Below are 18833 nucleotides of genomic sequence, written 5' to 3'. Positions count from 1 at the left end.
GAACAATCATTTCTTAAATGCCATTCCCTCTCCTCTGTTGCAATTACAACAAAAATCCCTCATCCTCCAATTTTTTTTTAGGGGTAAATGTAGTTTGGTAGGTAAACTTTTATCAATTAATTTCAATCATAAAAGTTTTTTACTCACTTTTCATTTTGGTCTTTTAGTATTTAAAATCGCTATTAAGTCGGTCTTAAATTATAGTTATTTTTTTTTATTTAAATCAATTTGAATCCCTAAACTTTGAAGTTTGTTCTATTTTAGTCCCTAAACTTTTAAAAACGTCTATTCTAGTCCTTAAAATTTTCAAAAGTACTTACTTTAGTCTCCGCTATTAAAATTCGGTTAACTCTTAAACAAAATACTGAGATGACTGGGTTACCAAATAAGTTAGTAACGTTAAAAAATGTAAGATTTCAATTTTAAATTAGTTGGTAAAACGATTTTCTGTAGAACTCAAAAGTCATTTTGCATTCAAGATTGTGGACATTCAGTATTTTGGCACGTTGGTTGTTGCCATTTTACTTAACTTTCATTTTGCTTGACACATGCTAGACGCAATTTCATCAAAAAGTTAACCAAATAATGGTATTGATGAAAACAAACACTTTTTAAAAGTTCAGAAACTAAAGCAGTTATTTTGAAAAGTTTAGAGACTAAAATAGAACAAGATTCAAAGTTCAGTGACCAAAATAGGATTTAAACTTAATTATTTTAGTACAAGTACAAATAGGGATGTTCAAAAAACCCAATGACTCGAAAAATCCAATCAACCCAACCCAATCTGTATAGTTTGGATTAGGTTATCAATTCACTTAGATTGGGGTGAGTTGAAATCAATAAAAATTTTATGAGTTAGATTGATTCATGAATTCACCTAAAACAACTTGAACTTTTTACTAATTCTAAAAAGTATGTTTTTCCATTTATGATACAATTATATATACATATATTTCATTTCATTTCATTTTTTTTAGATAATTTATTCTCCAATAATTTCTGAAAAATTATTTTTTAGCATTTTAGAAAGAAATTTTTCATAATATAAATTAAAACTAAATTGTTAATTTTAACTCAAGATATGAAAATAATTTAATAAATTTTTTATGTAATAACATTTTACTTACTTTTAAAAATAATAATAAATAAATGAACTTAGGGGGACTTATAAACTTTGTATATATGAATTTCATATATGAATGAAATTGATTCCCATATTCCTTTATTGTTGTATATCTCTCTCATGCTTGTTGTTTATCCTTTTAAGGAGAGTTATTGTATTTGAAGTACTAAAATTATGTTTTAAAAATTTAATTGATATTCTTACCATCGAGTTGAATTATGTGTTAAATGTCTTTTTGTCCTTTATTAAGAAAGAGTGTTCAATTAATTTCAAAGGATGAGAAATTTGTGAAATTAGTTTTAAATAGAATTAGCTTAAGTTTGGTTGATTTTTAAGATGTCTCTTGAATATAAAATGTTGTTTTTTATATTTTTTCAGAAGGCATGTTGATAAGAGAATAATGAAAAATTATGTGTTCATGATTTTAGGAGAAGTTTTCATGTCTTTATGTTATTTTTCTTAATTGTCCCTTTTTTTATTGATTCCAAAAGGGGGAGAGGTATTAAAAAAAAGGAAAGCATGTTCTTATTGAATATATTCTTTGTGTTCAAGTGAATTGAAATTATATGTGTATTGATTGTAATTCTTGTTCATATTTTATATCATGAATCACTTCGGATTTCATTTTGGTTGAGTAGTTTGTCATCATCAATAAGGGGAGATTGTTGGCTTTTTAGTCCTTGATCTCAATTTTAATTTTTTTTATTTTTTTATTTATTAATATTTTAATTATAACAAATTATGCTTTTATTTATTAACAATTTCAGTGTTTTGAAGTGCTCATTGCGTAGAGTCCAAAATAATGATCCTAAAGCAATTTGAATCACTAAAATTGGAGCTCAAATGGCCAAAACAATCTTAATAGAAAATTTCATGAGTGACAGATTTTATTCATCAAAGTGAACCAATTGAAATATGCCACTTGGAGCAATGGAGGAGTGATATATGGTGGAGCAATTGAAAAATGCCACTTGGAGCAATCTATTCATCCCCTCTAGGGTTGCCATACTTACAAACCCAACCAAAATGTTTTATGGTTGGGTTGGGTTCATTATTTAATAAGGATTATTTGGGTTGAAGAAACTTACAACCTCAACTATTGGATTGGGTCGAAAAAAATGCTTCAATCTAACTCAACCCAACGTACGAACATCCCTAAGTACAACAATTACGAGAATGAGAGATCAAACCTCCGATCTCTAAGGAAGTAGAACATGCTAATTACCATTGAGCTAAACTCACTTTGGATAACTCAACAATTAATTATTCTTATCTGCTTCTAGCTTTCTAAATCTTTCTTTCATTCAAATAGCCTCTCTATATATATAAACTAATTAGATTTTTGCAATTCTAAATTTTTTAAAACATAGATAATCTCACAAACATGATCATAATTTAACTAATATAAAGTATGAATTACCGACCTCAAGGTCATAGATTCAAATCCCTCTATTCTATATATTGTTGAAGGGAAAAAAGAATAGCGAACATCTCACATTTTTATACATCAAATCCATGTTATCCGTCTTTATCATAGAAAACTAAATATGATTTTGAATGAAAATTTGAGGGCTAAAGTTAATTTTGAAAATGAACCAAAATAGCATTAAGAAATAGGGAGGGTGGGATTGTAAAATCAAGTTGCAAGTAAAATTGAGCCAGTTAAATAGTATTTTAACTATCATTTAATTTCTATATTGAAAGGTAAAATATTTTAGATCCATTTTTGACAAATTTAACCCAACTCTTTAATTAATAATTTAAAAATGTTATTTGATTAATATAATCTATTGTGCATAACTTATCTTTATCTTTTGAAATGTAAAATAGTAGACTTGTTTTCAGACTTATTTTTTTTTACTTTATTTCATTTCAAAATTCTAAACTTAACCCTAATAGTGAAAGTTTTTATCTGATTTATTTAGTTATTTTCATTAAAATCAAAATAATATTACTTACGTTATTAAGTTAATAAAATAGTCATATCAAATTTTTTTAAAAAAAATGTTCTTATAATATAAATAAAGTTTTAAAATTGGAAAAATTAATTTTAAAATCCTTAAACATATCTCTTGTTATGTAGTGCATGTGTTCCCTTGACCTACCCTTTACTGTGAACCCTTCCCAAATAAAGATACTAAAGTTAATTATTGGTGATATAAGGACTTAAACACAAATAATTTATATGCATTGTTCAATGTTCATAACCATTTTTTCCTTCTTTTCTTCCTTCTTTTTCTGATGAAATGCATTGTTCATAACAAAAATGCCAATAGAAAAGCTATGATCAAATGTATATATTGTGTATTATTAATTGATAACCAACCCTCATCTAGAAAAAGAGAAGATTTGGTATCTCAAAATTTGATAGATTCACTTAATTAAGCACAATATCTAAACATATGGGTACAATAGTTTGAAACAATAATCACTATTATGATCTTGACCTTAAAATTATTTGATAATTTTGTATTTTGTATTTTAAGATTGTGCTTTCTTTAGCTGAAGTTGGACTAATATAAAGTGTTCTCAAAACAATACGCACTTATTAATTAGGTTCGTTTTCAAATATAGAAAAATAAACCAAAATAATTATAAATAAATTTTATTGTCTATGTGCAATAGACCTCGATAGAGTACTATTTGTGTCTGTGTCATATTAGACATAGATAATAGTCTATCACGGTACATTTTATTGCAAATAGACGGTAATATTTTATCATTATTTGTAAATATTTTCAGCAGTTCTGTCATTTAAAATAATTTTTCTATTAATTATGTGATAAACTTTAGTAATGAAAATAAAACTATAGATTGAGCTATTGAATTTTAAGATTGTGTCTACTAATACTGAGTTCTAAAACTTTACAAAATATCTAATACATCCTTTGACTGATCTAAAAATATAAACTACTTAAATTTGTGTAGCATAGTCTAATGTAATAGACTTATGGGCCCAAGATTAAAAAAAGGGTCTCTAATCTAAAAATTAAAAAAACTTGCAGAAGAGTAGTATTAGACCATAAGAAATAATGAACATTTTTGTTTAAAAGATTTGTGAATTTTAAAAAATGTTAGATAATTCAAAGACATGTTAGACAAAAAAAAAAAAAAAAAAAAAAAAAAAAAAAAAAAAAAAAAAAAAAAAAAAAAAAAAAAAAAAAAAAAAAAAGTTCAAATAACTTATTGATACAAAATTGAAAGTTTAAATATCTATTAAGTACAAAATTGAAAGTAAAATATCAATTTATTAGATACAAATTAGGTTTAAATTCTATTTTGGTCCCTAAACTTTAAAAAACATTCGTTTTAATCTCTCAACTTTTAAAAAGTGATTATTTTGGTCCTTTCTGTTAAGATTATATTAACTTTTTAAAGATGAAATTCGTTTAAGGATGAAATTACATTTAGCATGAGTTGAGTTAGATAAAGGTAAAGTAAAAATATCAACAATCAACGTGCCAAAATCTTAGATGCAAAATAACTTGAGATCTCCTATAGAAAATCGCATTACCACCTAATTCATAATTAAAACCCTAGATTTTTTATCATGGCTATTATATTTAGGAGTTAACAAAATTTTAATAGCAGTGACATAAGCATTTTTTAAAAGTTCAGGGACTAAATTGAACGTTTCTTTTAAGTTTAGGGACGAAAATAAAACAAGTTTCAAAATTTAGGAACCAAAATAGGATTTAAACCTACAAATTAAAAGTTCAAATGACATTTTTATTTAATGTTTATTGACTTATTTGAAAATCCAGCCTAAAAATCAAATATAGGAATAAAAAAACACAAACTAATAATTTTATCAATAACATTAAACATTCAAAATTGAATTAATTTAGACAATCTGCAAGTAGTTTATGGCTAATTCTCACTTGAAATCATTTAACGTTAGCTCTCAAAAGCACATAAATAAAATTATTCTCACCAAAAGTAGCAAGAACAATTATCACGTAATTCTTACTAATTAAATAAGTAGAGAGAAAAATAGAGAGAGATGAGCTGATGAAAAAAACACTCAAATTTAAAGAGAAATCACCACTACCTATTTGATTCTTGCATTTCTCTCTAATTTACATTATTCATTATATGTAAAAAAAAATTATACATGTAGATGAAAGTTATGCATTAATAGTTTCAAAAGGAAACTCTTTTATACAGGTAGATGAAAGTTATGCATTAACAATTTTAAAACGAAACTCTAGTGAAATCTAAATTGATTCACTTATAAGTTATGAAAGTTTTGAAATTAAATTGATATTGTTACAGTATATATATTGTGAAATTAGGAAATTAGAATTTTGTTTTATATACTTTCATTTCATGTAGTCCTCATTGTGTATATATATATATATTTACAATATGTGGAGTGAGAAAACCGAACCTCTAATTTCGAGATTGATAGTTCAAGCACTATCCTAATTAGTTACAATCATTTTTTATTTTCATTGTAAATCATATAGTGTTATTCAATAAAATATACAAAATAACATTTATGTATATAAATCGATATGGGGTAAAAGGATCTAAAAATTTTGATTTATTTGTAAAAAAGATACGCCTAAGTACTTAACTAATTCATGCTTCAAATTGACCAAAGTCAAATCGATTGCGAGGTTTTCAAACTTTGGAATTATATGAATCGAATCGAATCGAAAAGATTGGTTTTTTTTTTCTTCTTCTTTTGATGCAAAATGTAAACCCTATATGGTACAATCTTGAAAAGTGTACTTTCCAAGCAACTTGGTATGAATGAAAGAAATGAAATGGTCAGCGGCAGCCTTTTTAAAAACTCTTCATAGCATCCAATCATATGTCCCACTTCTAGGTATTTTGTCAAAATTTTGGTCAATTTTTTTTAAAAATTGATTGCAATTAACCTACCTCTTATTATTTCTTTGATTTCCTTTTGTGCCATATACATAATTGACATCTGTGGTTGTTTCATAAGCTAAATTGATTTTTTCCATCTAATAGAAATGGGACCATCATAGATTAACTTTTCAGCTTTTATTTCAACCAATCTATGATATACTTGTGACTTTTCATACACATTCGTGAGTACCCACCTTTATAATAGGATAGATATTTGACAAACTTTAAAACTACGTATTTGGTAGCTTTGGGTATTAGATGTTTGCGTTAAAAATGGAATACTAATGAAGTTATTATAAAAAGAAAGTGTTGATGTATTTGCCAACATGATCGGACCTTAATGGTTAAGACGGATGTGTTTGGAATACATTTTTAAGTGTTTAATTTAAAAATTAAGTTATTTTGGAAGAAGTTGGAGTGTTTGGTAATCATTCAAAACAACTTTTTAAGTATATTTTAATAAGTTTTTATCAAAAGTGTTTAAATAAAAATGATTTTTTTTTTCAAAAATATTTTTTTCTTAAGTCATTCCAAACGGGTTTGACATCTATTTGCCAATTCAATCGACATAGCTTGATTTAATTTGTTAAGACATCATAATCGTGATTGTTAAAAGTACAAAGTAAAGTCTCATATTGATTAGATAAGTGGAAAAGATTATGAGTATAAAGTGTGAAAGAGTATCCCATTTGTATGAGACATTTTAGGTGAAACGAAAAGTAAAGTCATTCAATATATATACTAGAATTATTTGGAAAGCTTGCAAATGAAAAATATCGAACAAGTAGGTTTGGATAACTGCACTCACACGTAAAAGAGAGAATTCTTTTATTACTTCTCCTTTATTTTTTGGTCAAAATAAATTACCATTTTAGCTTTTTATCTGAAATTATTTTATTTCTCATATCTGAAAACAGTGTCTTAATTCTCATATATGAAAACATTTTCATATTTAAACCGTTATTCTTGATTCCAACTCTTCTCTAATGAGTGTATGTTTGAGGTGGGTGTTGTGTTAACCTTGAGGAATATCCAACGTAGACGATTGCACCGAAAAGTCACGTGTTGAATTTGCTTTTAAGATAGTGATATTCTACGACACAACAATTAGTCTCAATTTTGTAGATGATTAACATATCATACTACCGTAGACAATATAAAGATTACAAAATCTCTTTATCTTTTGCAATATGGATCATGAACACATGATTTCAACATCCTAAGAACACCTTCTAATTTGTTTTATTTTTGTTTTCGAAAAGTATACAAATGATTAATGAGTATATATGCATATGATTTCCACATATCCAAAATCTCGAAATTACTTGGCCTTTTTCCAAACTCTGCGCGAAATTATTGACTCAAATAATAGTCAAACTACGTGTGACATTAATTGCACATAGAAAAAACGAAATAAGAGAGGCTGACTAGCTAGTTCTCATTTGAAGAAACAATAATAATGGCAAATTACGTAATTAAACCCTTGACCAAGGGCAATAGCACATAAAAAGTCCTATAAATAAACAACCCTCGATCTATGTTTTTTCAGACAGTTCGATTTCAGAAAACCAAACCAAAAGACAAAACAAAAACATGACTTCCACTCCTTTCTTCTTCCTCAAAGCTCTCTTCCTCTTCTTCCACCGATTTTTCTCTAAAAAATTCCGACGAGCCACCGCCGCCGTTCACCGTAAGTACCAAAAACAACCGCCTTCGACAAAACTTCCCGGTGGCAGCGACGACAAAGTTCTGATCTTTAACGTGGAAGGAGGTCTATTAAAACCCTCATCTCCATATTTCTTCTCTTATTTCATGTTGGTGGCTTTTGAAGCTGGTGGACTACTCCGTGCGACAGCTTTATTGATGTCGTACCCTTTAATCCGACTTGTCGGCCAAGAAATTGGGTTGAAGATTATGGTGATGATATCATTTTTTGGGGTTAAAAAAGACAACTTTAGAGTTGGATCATCAGTTTTGCCTAAGTTCTTCTTAAACGACGTCGGATTGGAAGTTTTTGAGGCTTTGAAAAAAGGGAAGAAGAGAATTGGCTTTAGTAATATTTTTCCACAAGTTATGATTGAGAGCTTTTTGAGAGATTATTTGGAGGTTGAGGAAGTGGTTGGTAGAGAATTGAAGGTTTTTTGTGGTTATTTCGTGGGTTTGATGGAAGAAAAGGTGAAGGTTTCTTCATTATTGTCTCATTTGATTCATGAAGAAGAAAAAGAAGAAAAGGAGAGTGATATGTTGTTTCATAAGAATGACAATTTGATTGGGCTTTGTGGCTCTCAAAAGGGTTGTGATTTTCAGCTACTCTCTTCCATTTGCAATGTAAGTTTTCCTTTCTCAATTTTAATTTATCTTTTCTTTAAAAAAAAATGTTGTAATACTTAGGTCGAGTTTAGATTGCAGTTTTTCCTACACATAAATAAAAATTATTTTTTTAATTTTTTTAAAAGTGAATTGTCACGTGACAATTTTTAATTTGATGTAGAACTGTATGATAGATAATACAGTCCATCCCATGTTTTTTTTCCAATTCTATCTCATATCCCCAGTTTGTTTTACATATTTTCATAACTATTTTGATTTTTGTTTTTTTGGTTTTGAAAACTATATGTATTCTCAATACAATAGTAGGATTATTTTTCATGTTAAAAATAATATCAAGTTTTTAAATATTACGTTTTTGTGTTTTTTTAGACAGTATGTTTATAGACTTTATTTTTGAAAAAAAAAACAAATAAAATACTTATCAAATTGAGTACTGATCTTTGAGCTTTTATTTTCCTTTGTATTTATCATTTACGTTTATGAAAACTTTTGTTTGAGACAATATGAAACTTTTTTTTAATTGTTATTTGAAAAGTATTTGAATTATATATTTATGTCTCTTTTTTTTTTTCTATTTGTTAGTCTATGCATATGTTTAATTGCGATTAACTTAGATTTTGTTTGTGATTGCTGTAACTTTTGAAATAATTACTGACGGTTATGTTTTTTTAAAAAAAATCAATTATGAAAAGAAATAAAACAATGTTTTGTAAATTTCAGCTTAAATCTAAATAAGTAAGTCGGAGTGTTTGGAAAAATAAATACAAAAACATTTTATTTTAGATATAATAACTAAAATAGTCTAATCATCAATTGTTTTTTAAGTTTTTTATAATATAAAATTTTAAATAATTGTTTAGTATGGTAAAAATTGTTTGTTAGATTAATTTTTAAATATTAAGAAAAATATCTTTATTTTAAAAAATATCAATATGGTATATTTTTTTATTAAAAAAACAATACATTTAACTCATGAAAAATAGAAAATAGATTTAATTAGATGAGAAATATATAAATATATTAAAAAAATTAAAAGTATAAAATTGAAAATTATTAATTAAAAACTCTACCTGCAATAAGGTTTTTTCAAATGACTTTGTAATACCGTTAACACAATGCCAAATGTAGCCTTAATTACGATTTTTTAGGGGTTATGAAATAAATAAAAATATATATATTAGTTAATGTGTATTGTTTTTTAAAATATAAAATGGAACTCAAATAGATTATCAACATAGTTTAAAATAATCTGGATTTATACCGATACGTTGTATGGAAAAATATTGATTTGTTATATTTGAATAGTTTTTTTTACTTTTCAAAAAGAAAAATGAATCGATAAATCTATTGAAATAGTTATAATATCGACAAATAGATCTTTGAATTTATTCTCATGTTTATATGTTCAATTAATTTTTAGATTGAAACTTTTGAGTTATCCCTTTGAGACTTTTTTAATACAAAAAATTGATAGTCTAAACTTTTTTCTTTTCCTCTTACTCATCTATTTATAAAAGATTACACATGTATGGATAATAATGAGTTTAGGTAGCTAAATAAAGTCAAATAATAAATGGTTTCTTTCATTAAATGAAAGTTAATTAAATAATTTTTTCAATGCAAGAATTCAAAGCCAAAGGGGAAAAAAAAAGAAAAATACATCCCTAAGTAATTTTCTTCTTGGATTAAAAATCCCTTTTTAGTCCCTAAATATCCGTAAAAGTAACTGTTTAATTCTTGAAATAATAATTTAGCCTCTCAATTTTCAATTTTGTAACAATTTAGCTTCTAAATTTTACTATGTAATAATTTAGTCATTGTACTTTGAAATTTGTAACAATTTAGTCCCTATTTTAAAAATTAATGTTAAGGTTTAATGAAATTTCTTGCATAAAAAAACCAACAAACTAATTAGAAACTCAATATTTTTATAAAATACAAAGTATACATCATAAAATAATTAAAATTGACATTTAATTTTGATAAATTTATTTACATTGGGAACTAAATTGTTATAAATTTAAAAGTATAATGATTAAATTGTTATATAATAAAGTTCATGGACTAACTTGTTATAAAATCGAAAGTATTTAGAGACTAAATTGTTACAAACCAAAGTTCAGTAAATAAATTGTTACTTTTATGAATATCGAAATGACATTTTAAATAAAAAAAAAAATACATATCTTTTTCTCTCTCTCTTTACCCTCATCCCCTCTCCTTCTTTAAATATTATGGTTAAACTAAAATATCTTATCAATTTTTTTTAAAAAAAAATCTATTGATCTTGTCTGCGTAAGTTTAAAAATAAAGGAACTAAAAATTTACAAAATATAGTAAAATTTTAGAGCTATCAATGATAGATGCTGATAGACACTGATAGACATCTATCATTATTTATCAACATCTATCATTGATAGTTATCAAATTTTGCTATATTTTGTAAATATTTTAAACAGTTTTAACATTTGAAATAATTTCCTTTTTAAAATCCTAAGAACCAAATGCAACCATTATTGAGGATTTTTCTTTTCAAAAATCAATTTGAATTAATTATGCATTTATATAAACAATGCTGAGTGGATACACGTGTTAAATAAATCACTATCATCAATTGATGGGAATAGTTTTTTTTTTTTTTTTTTTTTTGGGAACAATTTTCACGATTGATTAATGTGAATTAATTATAAATAGTCTAAGTTCATCAGCACCTAAATTCATGTTTAATTATTTTTTAAATAACCAATCAATCAATCGAGTGATGTTTCTATCTTTTATAGTTAATGTAACATATCAGTAATTAGTTATATATACGTAAAAAGATGATAAAGAAATATATTAAAATATATTTAGAACATTCCTTTATATTCTGACTGTCTAGTTAGAAAATTAATTACATTTAATAATTTCATATATCACAAGACACAAGATATTATACAGAAAAATAAAATCGTCCACCCCTATTTTGTCTTTAATAGTTTGGATATACATTCACATCTACAAGTCTTATCATAAATAATAAACATGCATAATGGACTTATATATTATTGATAAATTTTTATGTTCCAAGACTGTTTCAAGTTTGGTTCTGAATTTTATGGATTTTTATTTTCTTCTTTTAAAAAAAATGGTTGGGAGATTCTCAAAAATAGAAAAATAAAGAAAACTATTTATACAAAATAACAAAATTTAGAGGTGGATAGAAGTCTATAGTATCTATCAGTGATAGAAACTAATAGAAGTCCATAATTGATAGATGCTAATAGAACTATCTGCGTCTATCAGTATTTTTTTTTTTTTTTGCTATTTTTGTAAATAATTTGAAATTTTTTCTATCGACAAAAATTTTTCTTTTATTTTTTTCTCAAAAAAACATAATTTCTTCGATCAATAGTTTTGCTACTATATTATACCTTTTTTTAGAAAAAATACTTTGTTTTAGTAAAATTATATATACATAAAGTCCTTACAAATTTGTTCTGATTTTAAAATCAAATGAGAATTCTGAAGGTTTTTTTTTTTGAGAAAAAAACTTAATTATATATATATAAATCCTCTTCTTCTTTTTTTTTTTTTTAAATTAGAGTACTTGCTTGATGAAAAGAATAAATAAATAAATAAATATATATATATATATATATATATTATAATATAATATATCTTGTCATAAATAATTTAGATGTACATTTACATCTCTAAGTCATCATACATTAATGAACATCTGAAAATGATTTCTCATTCATTTTTATGTTGTAAATCAAACAAAAAAATATATCATTAATATAATAAAAATCAATTACTCATTTAATAATTTTTTTTAATTATAGACCTGTGTATAAATAATTTTGTCAAAATAGAAAAACAAAATCATATCAAACAAGTATTGACGATCGATCGCTGATGTTTATTAACAGGAAATCTATACCGTGAATGAAGCGGAGAAGAAAAGGTGGAAGAGGCTCCCTAAGGACAAATTTCCAAAGCCATTAGTCTTTCATGATGGAAGACTAGCCCTAAACCCAACTCCATTTGACACTCTTGCCCTTTTCATGTGGCTCCCTTTTGCCCTAATTCTTGCTTTCATTAGAATATTTGCTTATATCTTTTTGCCTTCTATTTTATCCTACCCCATCAATGCCTTCAGTGGAATGCACCTCACAATATCAATCCCCAAAGAAAATACCAAATCCAACAACAACAACAATCAAGGCTTTCTATATGTTTGTAACCATAGAACCCTCCTTGACCCTCTCTACATTTCAGCTGCATTGAGAATCAACAACCCTACAGCTGTGACCTACAGTCTAAGTCCAATCTCAGAATTCTTCTCGCCGATTCGAACTGTCCGATTGACCCGAAACCGCGACCGAGATGCAACCCTAATGGTGCGGTTGCTATCGGCGGATGGAAACTTGATTGTTTGTCCTGAAGGAACCACGTGTAGAGAGCCATATCTCCTTAGGTTTAGCCCTTTGTTCACTGAGATTAGTACAAAAATTGTGCCTGTTGCAAATGACACACATGTTACAATGTTTTATGGCACAACTGCAAGTGGGTTCAAGTGCTTTGATCCATTATTCTTCTTGATGAATCCTTCACCGTCTTACACTGTTAAGGAATTGGATATGGTTGATGGATTGTTGTTTGGATCAAATGATGATGGTGATGGTGATGATAAAAATTCTACAAGGTTTGATGTGGCCAATTTTGTGCAAAGTGAGATTGGTAAGGCTTTGGAATTTGAGTGCACAAAACTTACTAGGAAAGATAAGTACTTGATTTTGGCTGGCAATGAAGGGATTGTACATTCAAAATAGATCATATATTTGTAAGGGAGATGATTAATTAATTTAGTTAATTGATTTGATGTTTTGTAATTTTATTTATTGATACATTGTATATAAGATATTCAAGCATTATTCACTAGTTGTGTTGATTCTATTTTGATCTTCCCATTACGTAATCAATGTTTTTATTTTTTGAGTTTGAGTATAAGAGATACATAAAGACTAACTTGATGTCTTTGCTAATATGAATATAATTTACCAATAAAAGAATATATATTCTTGTCCTTCTTGAAGTTGGAGATTAACATTCTCACTTTTATATAGTTTTTTTTTTATAATGAATAATTGAGATACCTAAATTACCTTCACTAGCAAATCTCGACCCTATCTTTTATTATTATCAAGAATATTACCATACAAAGAGTGGAGTTCAAAACAAGGATTACCAAAGAAAGAAGCTCAATTAATATTGTTGATGGGTACTTGAGTTAGAAAGGGAAAAAAAAATAGAGAAGTAGCCCTCTAGGTCTAGCCCTTGGTTGGGTTTCCTAGGGCCCAATTTGTTAGGTAAGGCTTGAATGTTGGTTCGACATAGACCAATTTCTGTTTAGGTCTACCTTCATCTCGAGCCTTTTCTTTTTAACCTTTCCATTTTTAGCGAATCTCTCTATGCTCAAATTCATCCCAAAACAAGTAAGATAAAATTAAAATATTTACACTAAACGTCTTCTTTCCGTCATATATTTTACAAATGTCCTTTCATTAGAAATTTTTAATTATTATTTTAGACCATTCTAGCCTTTTTTTTACTATTAATTTAATTTTTCAAAATTATATTTGATTTCCTTATGGAATGAAATTCGAAAATGGCTCTCTTTTTCAAATATCTATCTTTTGTTTACTGCATTTAATATAGAATTAATCGTATTTATTTTCCCTTAAATTATGAGAGTTTTTATTCATTTTTTTCAACAGATTTCATTAAATGATTTTATTTTGTTTAAAATTTGAAATGGTCCTACAATTAATGAAGATGATTATTTTTTTCATATGTTGCATTTCTTCTTTGCGGCAGGCTGTGGCATTCAATCGAACATAATTCTTTTTATAGCCATTTATGTTGAATTCATTCAATTTCTTCCAGTTTTGATCTTCTTTGTATTATATTATGGATATAAAGTATTCGATTTATATTCAAGATCCATGTTCAATTTTGTTTACTTCAAATATCTATATGAGATTATTTTAAATACATTTATTAGAAATAACAGATCTAAGATTATTATATAATATATATTCTATATTTTAATTTTAATATTATTTCTATTAAGATATATATTCCACATATTATGTCATATATATTGTCTCGCAAATATTATTTTTTTATTTTTTTTTTTTACAGATTTCAGATTCGGTTTAAAATTTAGAATCCCAAACTAGGGCATAACTATGAAAAATAAAATACAATTTATTAGCATTCTCATATTACTTAATGATAATACAATATATATTCGAAGTTGAAAACAAAAAATAGAAAATTTAAACCTCATATTATATATATATATATAATATATATATATATTTATATATATATAATTTATGGCAATAATGTCTACATAAATATTCCCCATGTATTCCCATACATATTGTATACTCCTAATTAAATCTCAAATTTGGCCAGCAACAAGAGGGAAGGGGTGGAATGAGATTGGTCAAGCAGATCTAAATATGTACTCCCATACATAGAAATAATGGTGAATTTAAGACCGTCTACTAATTTAATATATTTAAGGGCTGACTAGATAAATAGCGAAATTTAAGTTTTCATTTGGATAAATAATAAAAACTTTTTAAAATTGTCAATATAGTAAAATGGATTATAAAATTAAAAAAATAATGATTTACAATTGTCAAAACTACTCCATGGAATTGCTAAAGGTGTGAGAATTTCAAAACCGTTTGAAAACAACAAATACACTCTACCTAGACAACTATCACATACTAAACAATGTATCACATACTAAACAATGTATTCTGACAAAGTGTCTAATCCACGTGAACAAGAAATAAACCGCTTTCTTCAATACCGATTTCAGTGTTGCCCTCAGGAGATTGGGAAGAATGATCAATGTCTGCTAATACAGATGAGACATGGTCTAGTCTACCACTATACATAAATCAATTTGGGGGGATTCTGATAAAACTGACATCAACCACAAAATATCCAAACGAGATATAGTTAGCATAACAAATTTATTAAAGAGTAGTCAGTAGTTTATTAAAGAAACCACAACAAACCCCTAAATCGATGAACACTTATGAAGAGTAACAAAAGTTATGTCCATTATTAAAATATGGAGATTATATTAACTATATGAGCAAAATTAGGAGGGCAGTTGTTGTTAAGAAATATAGTCGGATAAACTTGACATCACCTGCAAAATATCTTTATCTTCAATAATATTCGAATTGGCAGAACCAATCTGGTACATTGTCAAACGAAATATAGTTAACTTAGCGGAGGGAAAATTTTTACCTTTGATATATTCCACAAGTTGTTGGAACGATAAATTTGATGGAATATGCGCCTCAAAATTTCGAAAATCGTGGTAGTGAGAATTCCCTTACCATCGACTAGAGTCTAATCCGTTGTAAAGCCATAGCAAAAACAGTATTTGTTAAAGAAACCACAACAAAACCTAATCGATGAACACTTTGTGTGGATAACAAAAGTTATAACCAAGTGATATTTCTTTTTTTCCAAATAGTTAAAATAATAGAAAAACAGTATACAAAACTATTTTATTAAGAATATGAAAAATATACAACTAATTTATTAAGAATGTATATAAAAAATTATGAAAAACAATTCAAATATTCAAATAAAATTAAATACGTATAAAGTAATGAAAAAACATTCAAATATTTGAATAAAATATATGGACAAAATAAAAGTTAATAATATATGGATATTTAAAATATAAATTTGATAGAAAAATCTAGATATTTAATTAAAATGAGATTAATTCGAAAAGTGGTTAAACAGAATCTAAAATAATAATAAAATATGGAAATTATGCTAACTAGAACAAAATTAGGAGGACAGTTATTCTTGAAGAATATTAGCAATTACGACTCTATACACATAACTCAACTCAATATTTTCATTCTATAATTAATATAGACAAATTTTTGGCCATATGCATATCATGAGTTGCTTGCCATTTTTCATAACAAAACCTTAAATTCGTCCTACGCTCCAATTTTCCTATATTTATTTAATTAGGTTATTGGTGTAGAAAGCCTTTTTGCCCTTATCTTTGAGGAATTTGAATACGTAGGCACGATTTAAGTTTTATTTGGAAAAATGTCAAAATCAAAAGTAATAAGATTTTTGGCAAGTCATGTGTGAGATATTTTTCGAATATAAATATACTATAATTGTTGGAATTGAGGTAAGGATGTAGTTATGAATAAGTGTAATTACTAAGTTATCATATTTCAAATGTACTGATTCAATAAAAAAATAAATAAATGAAACCGTGAGTAAATTTCCATTTAAACAAATAATTCTCCTTGATTTTTCTCCCATCTGTTTGGTATCTATTTTTTTGCTACATATTTGATTTTATCTGTTTTCATTTGTGTATACATTTATCTGTTTTCATCTTTTTTTTTTTTTTCTCTTCATTCATTTACTTTTTTATCACGTTCTATTCGTTTTTTTTTTTTCATTTGTTTATTCATATGGTTATTAGATTTCATTTTGTTTTTTCCATTTTATTTATAGTTTTTAGTGTATATTCTTATTCACACATAAGTAGAATTGAATTTACACATTTAATTTTTCCTTAATTTTATTTTTTTTTTCATCCTCATCTTTTGATTTTACCAAATGATTCAATCTATCGATCCATCGATTTTCCTCTTTTCCCCTTCATTTGTTTTTGTATAAGAATTCAATCTTCTTTTCTTTTATTATATAATCAACTTTTTTTTTTTTTTTGTTTTTTGGCCAAAGAAGATGAAATCTAATGTACCTAAGAATCTTGCAAACACACTATGTATTTGAATAATAATTCCGTAGAAACAGAATAGAACCTTCTGTTCAACGTTCTGACCACGTTATTATCAATTTTGGTTTATCTAACCTTTTTTTTATTTGGCTAGGCTGCTAGACGTATTTCTAGTTTCCCTTTAGCTCTAAAAATTAACATGAATTTATGAGATTAACTAATTCTAGTTTCCCTTCGGTGGGCTCATGAATTTATGGGATTAACTAATCTATATTTGTACAGTGTAATTGTAATATGAAGTTATGCAATTTTAACCTTCATTTTCCGTGTTTCCTGATTTAAATTATAGATTCTCTCTGATTTTTTTTCCAACAATATCTATGTGAATCTATGTTTTGTTATCAGATTTTGTTTTATCTTTTTTTATTATTTATTTATATATTTTGTTACCATATTATTTTTTTATATATATTATTACTATTTATATAGTTTATACTTAATGATATAACAATATATCATTGGTATATAAAAGATATTTATATACCTATTTATTATTTTGATAAGATTTGTTTTATATTATTTCATTAAAGAAAAAAAAAACTGAACCTTTATTTTCAACGTCTCAATATATTTATAATTTTTTGTGAAAAAAAATATAAGCACTTTCCTCCCGACATATTTAAAAAAGATATTTATATACCTATTTATTATTTTGATAAGATTAACTAAACCTTTATTTTCAACGTTTCAATATATTTATAATTTTTTGTGAAAAAAATCTAAGCACTTTCCTCCCGACATATTTAAAAAAGATATTTATATACCTATTTATTATTTTGATAAGATTTGTTTTATATTATTTCATTAAAAAAGAAAAACGGAACCCTTATTTTCAAGGTTTCAATATATTTATAATTTCTTGTGAAAAAAATCTAAGCACTTTATTCCCGACATATTTTTAAAAAATTGTTTTTTTAAAAATTACCTCCCACTTATCCCACCATTTTCTTTCTCTCTTTCCTATTTCCCATTTATGGTAAGTTCGTAGCCATAACATCTCTACAACAACTTCTTTATAATCTATGATAGCACACCCTCTTCACCACAATCGCATCTTCGATCATCTCCTTTAGCATCTTTCTTCTCTCACTATTAGGGTTGACAAAAATCCCTGTGGGATTGGGTCCCCATCTCGATTGGGGCTGGGAATCCCCGGTTTGATCGGGGATGGGGGTCAAATCGGGTATAAAAATTGGGTCCCCAACCGGGACGGGCGGGGATGGTATCCCCACCCTGAATATTTTTTAATAAATAACAACATTAATGTGTATAATATATATGTATATATATATAGCTAGTTTTATTATTTTAACCTTTTTTCTATTTTTTTAAATTTATTTCATAATATAATTATATTAAACTTTATATTAAATCTAAAATATTTTTAATTATTAATTTAAATAAATATAATAATACTAATACTAATACTAATAATACTTTGTTACATTAAATATTTAAATTTTGAATATAAATACAAAAAATTAATTGATTCTAAATAAATAATTAATTTAAAATATAAATATAAATAGGGAATTTTTCTTCGCGGGACCTAATCCTCGAACGGAGATTTCCTAACTAAATGGAATGGGGAGTGCATCTCCATGACCGTCAAATCACCACAAGCACACCATCATG

General features: G+C 26.2%; 1 protein-coding gene across 1 annotated transcript; it reads left to right on the top strand.

The window, feature by feature from the left end:
• The first annotated feature begins 7556 nt into the window (after positions 1 to 7556).
• Positions 7557 to 13276, top strand: LOC120086762 (probable glycerol-3-phosphate acyltransferase 3). Its single transcript, XM_039043553.1, has 2 exons — positions 7557 to 8332; positions 12250 to 13276. The coding sequence occupies exons 1-2, from the start codon at positions 7598 to 7600 to the stop codon at positions 13150 to 13152; spliced, it is 1638 nt and encodes a 545-aa protein (XP_038899481.1). The 5' UTR covers positions 7557 to 7597; the 3' UTR covers positions 13153 to 13276.
• The last annotated feature ends 5557 nt before the right edge of the window (positions 13277 to 18833 follow it).

Source organism: Benincasa hispida, chromosome 9 (genome assembly GCF_009727055.1).
Source record: "Benincasa hispida cultivar B227 chromosome 9, ASM972705v1, whole genome shotgun sequence".
Classification (NCBI taxonomy): Eukaryota; Viridiplantae; Streptophyta; class Magnoliopsida; order Cucurbitales; family Cucurbitaceae; genus Benincasa; species Benincasa hispida.
Note: the sequence above shows the minus strand (reverse complement) of the source record. Positions and strands in the feature narration are given on the sequence as shown.

What these genes read in the sequence shown, in the direction of transcription:
- LOC120086762 (XM_039043553.1), top strand. Translation starts at nt 7,598, where the DNA reads ATGACTTCCACTCCTTTCTTCTTCCTCAAAGCTCTCTTCCTCTTCTTC. An exon ending in TACTCTCTTCCATTTGCAAT is followed by an intron (nt 8,333 to 12,249) that starts GTAAGTTTTCCT and finishes GTTTATTAACAG; the next exon opens with GAAATCTATACCGTGAATGA.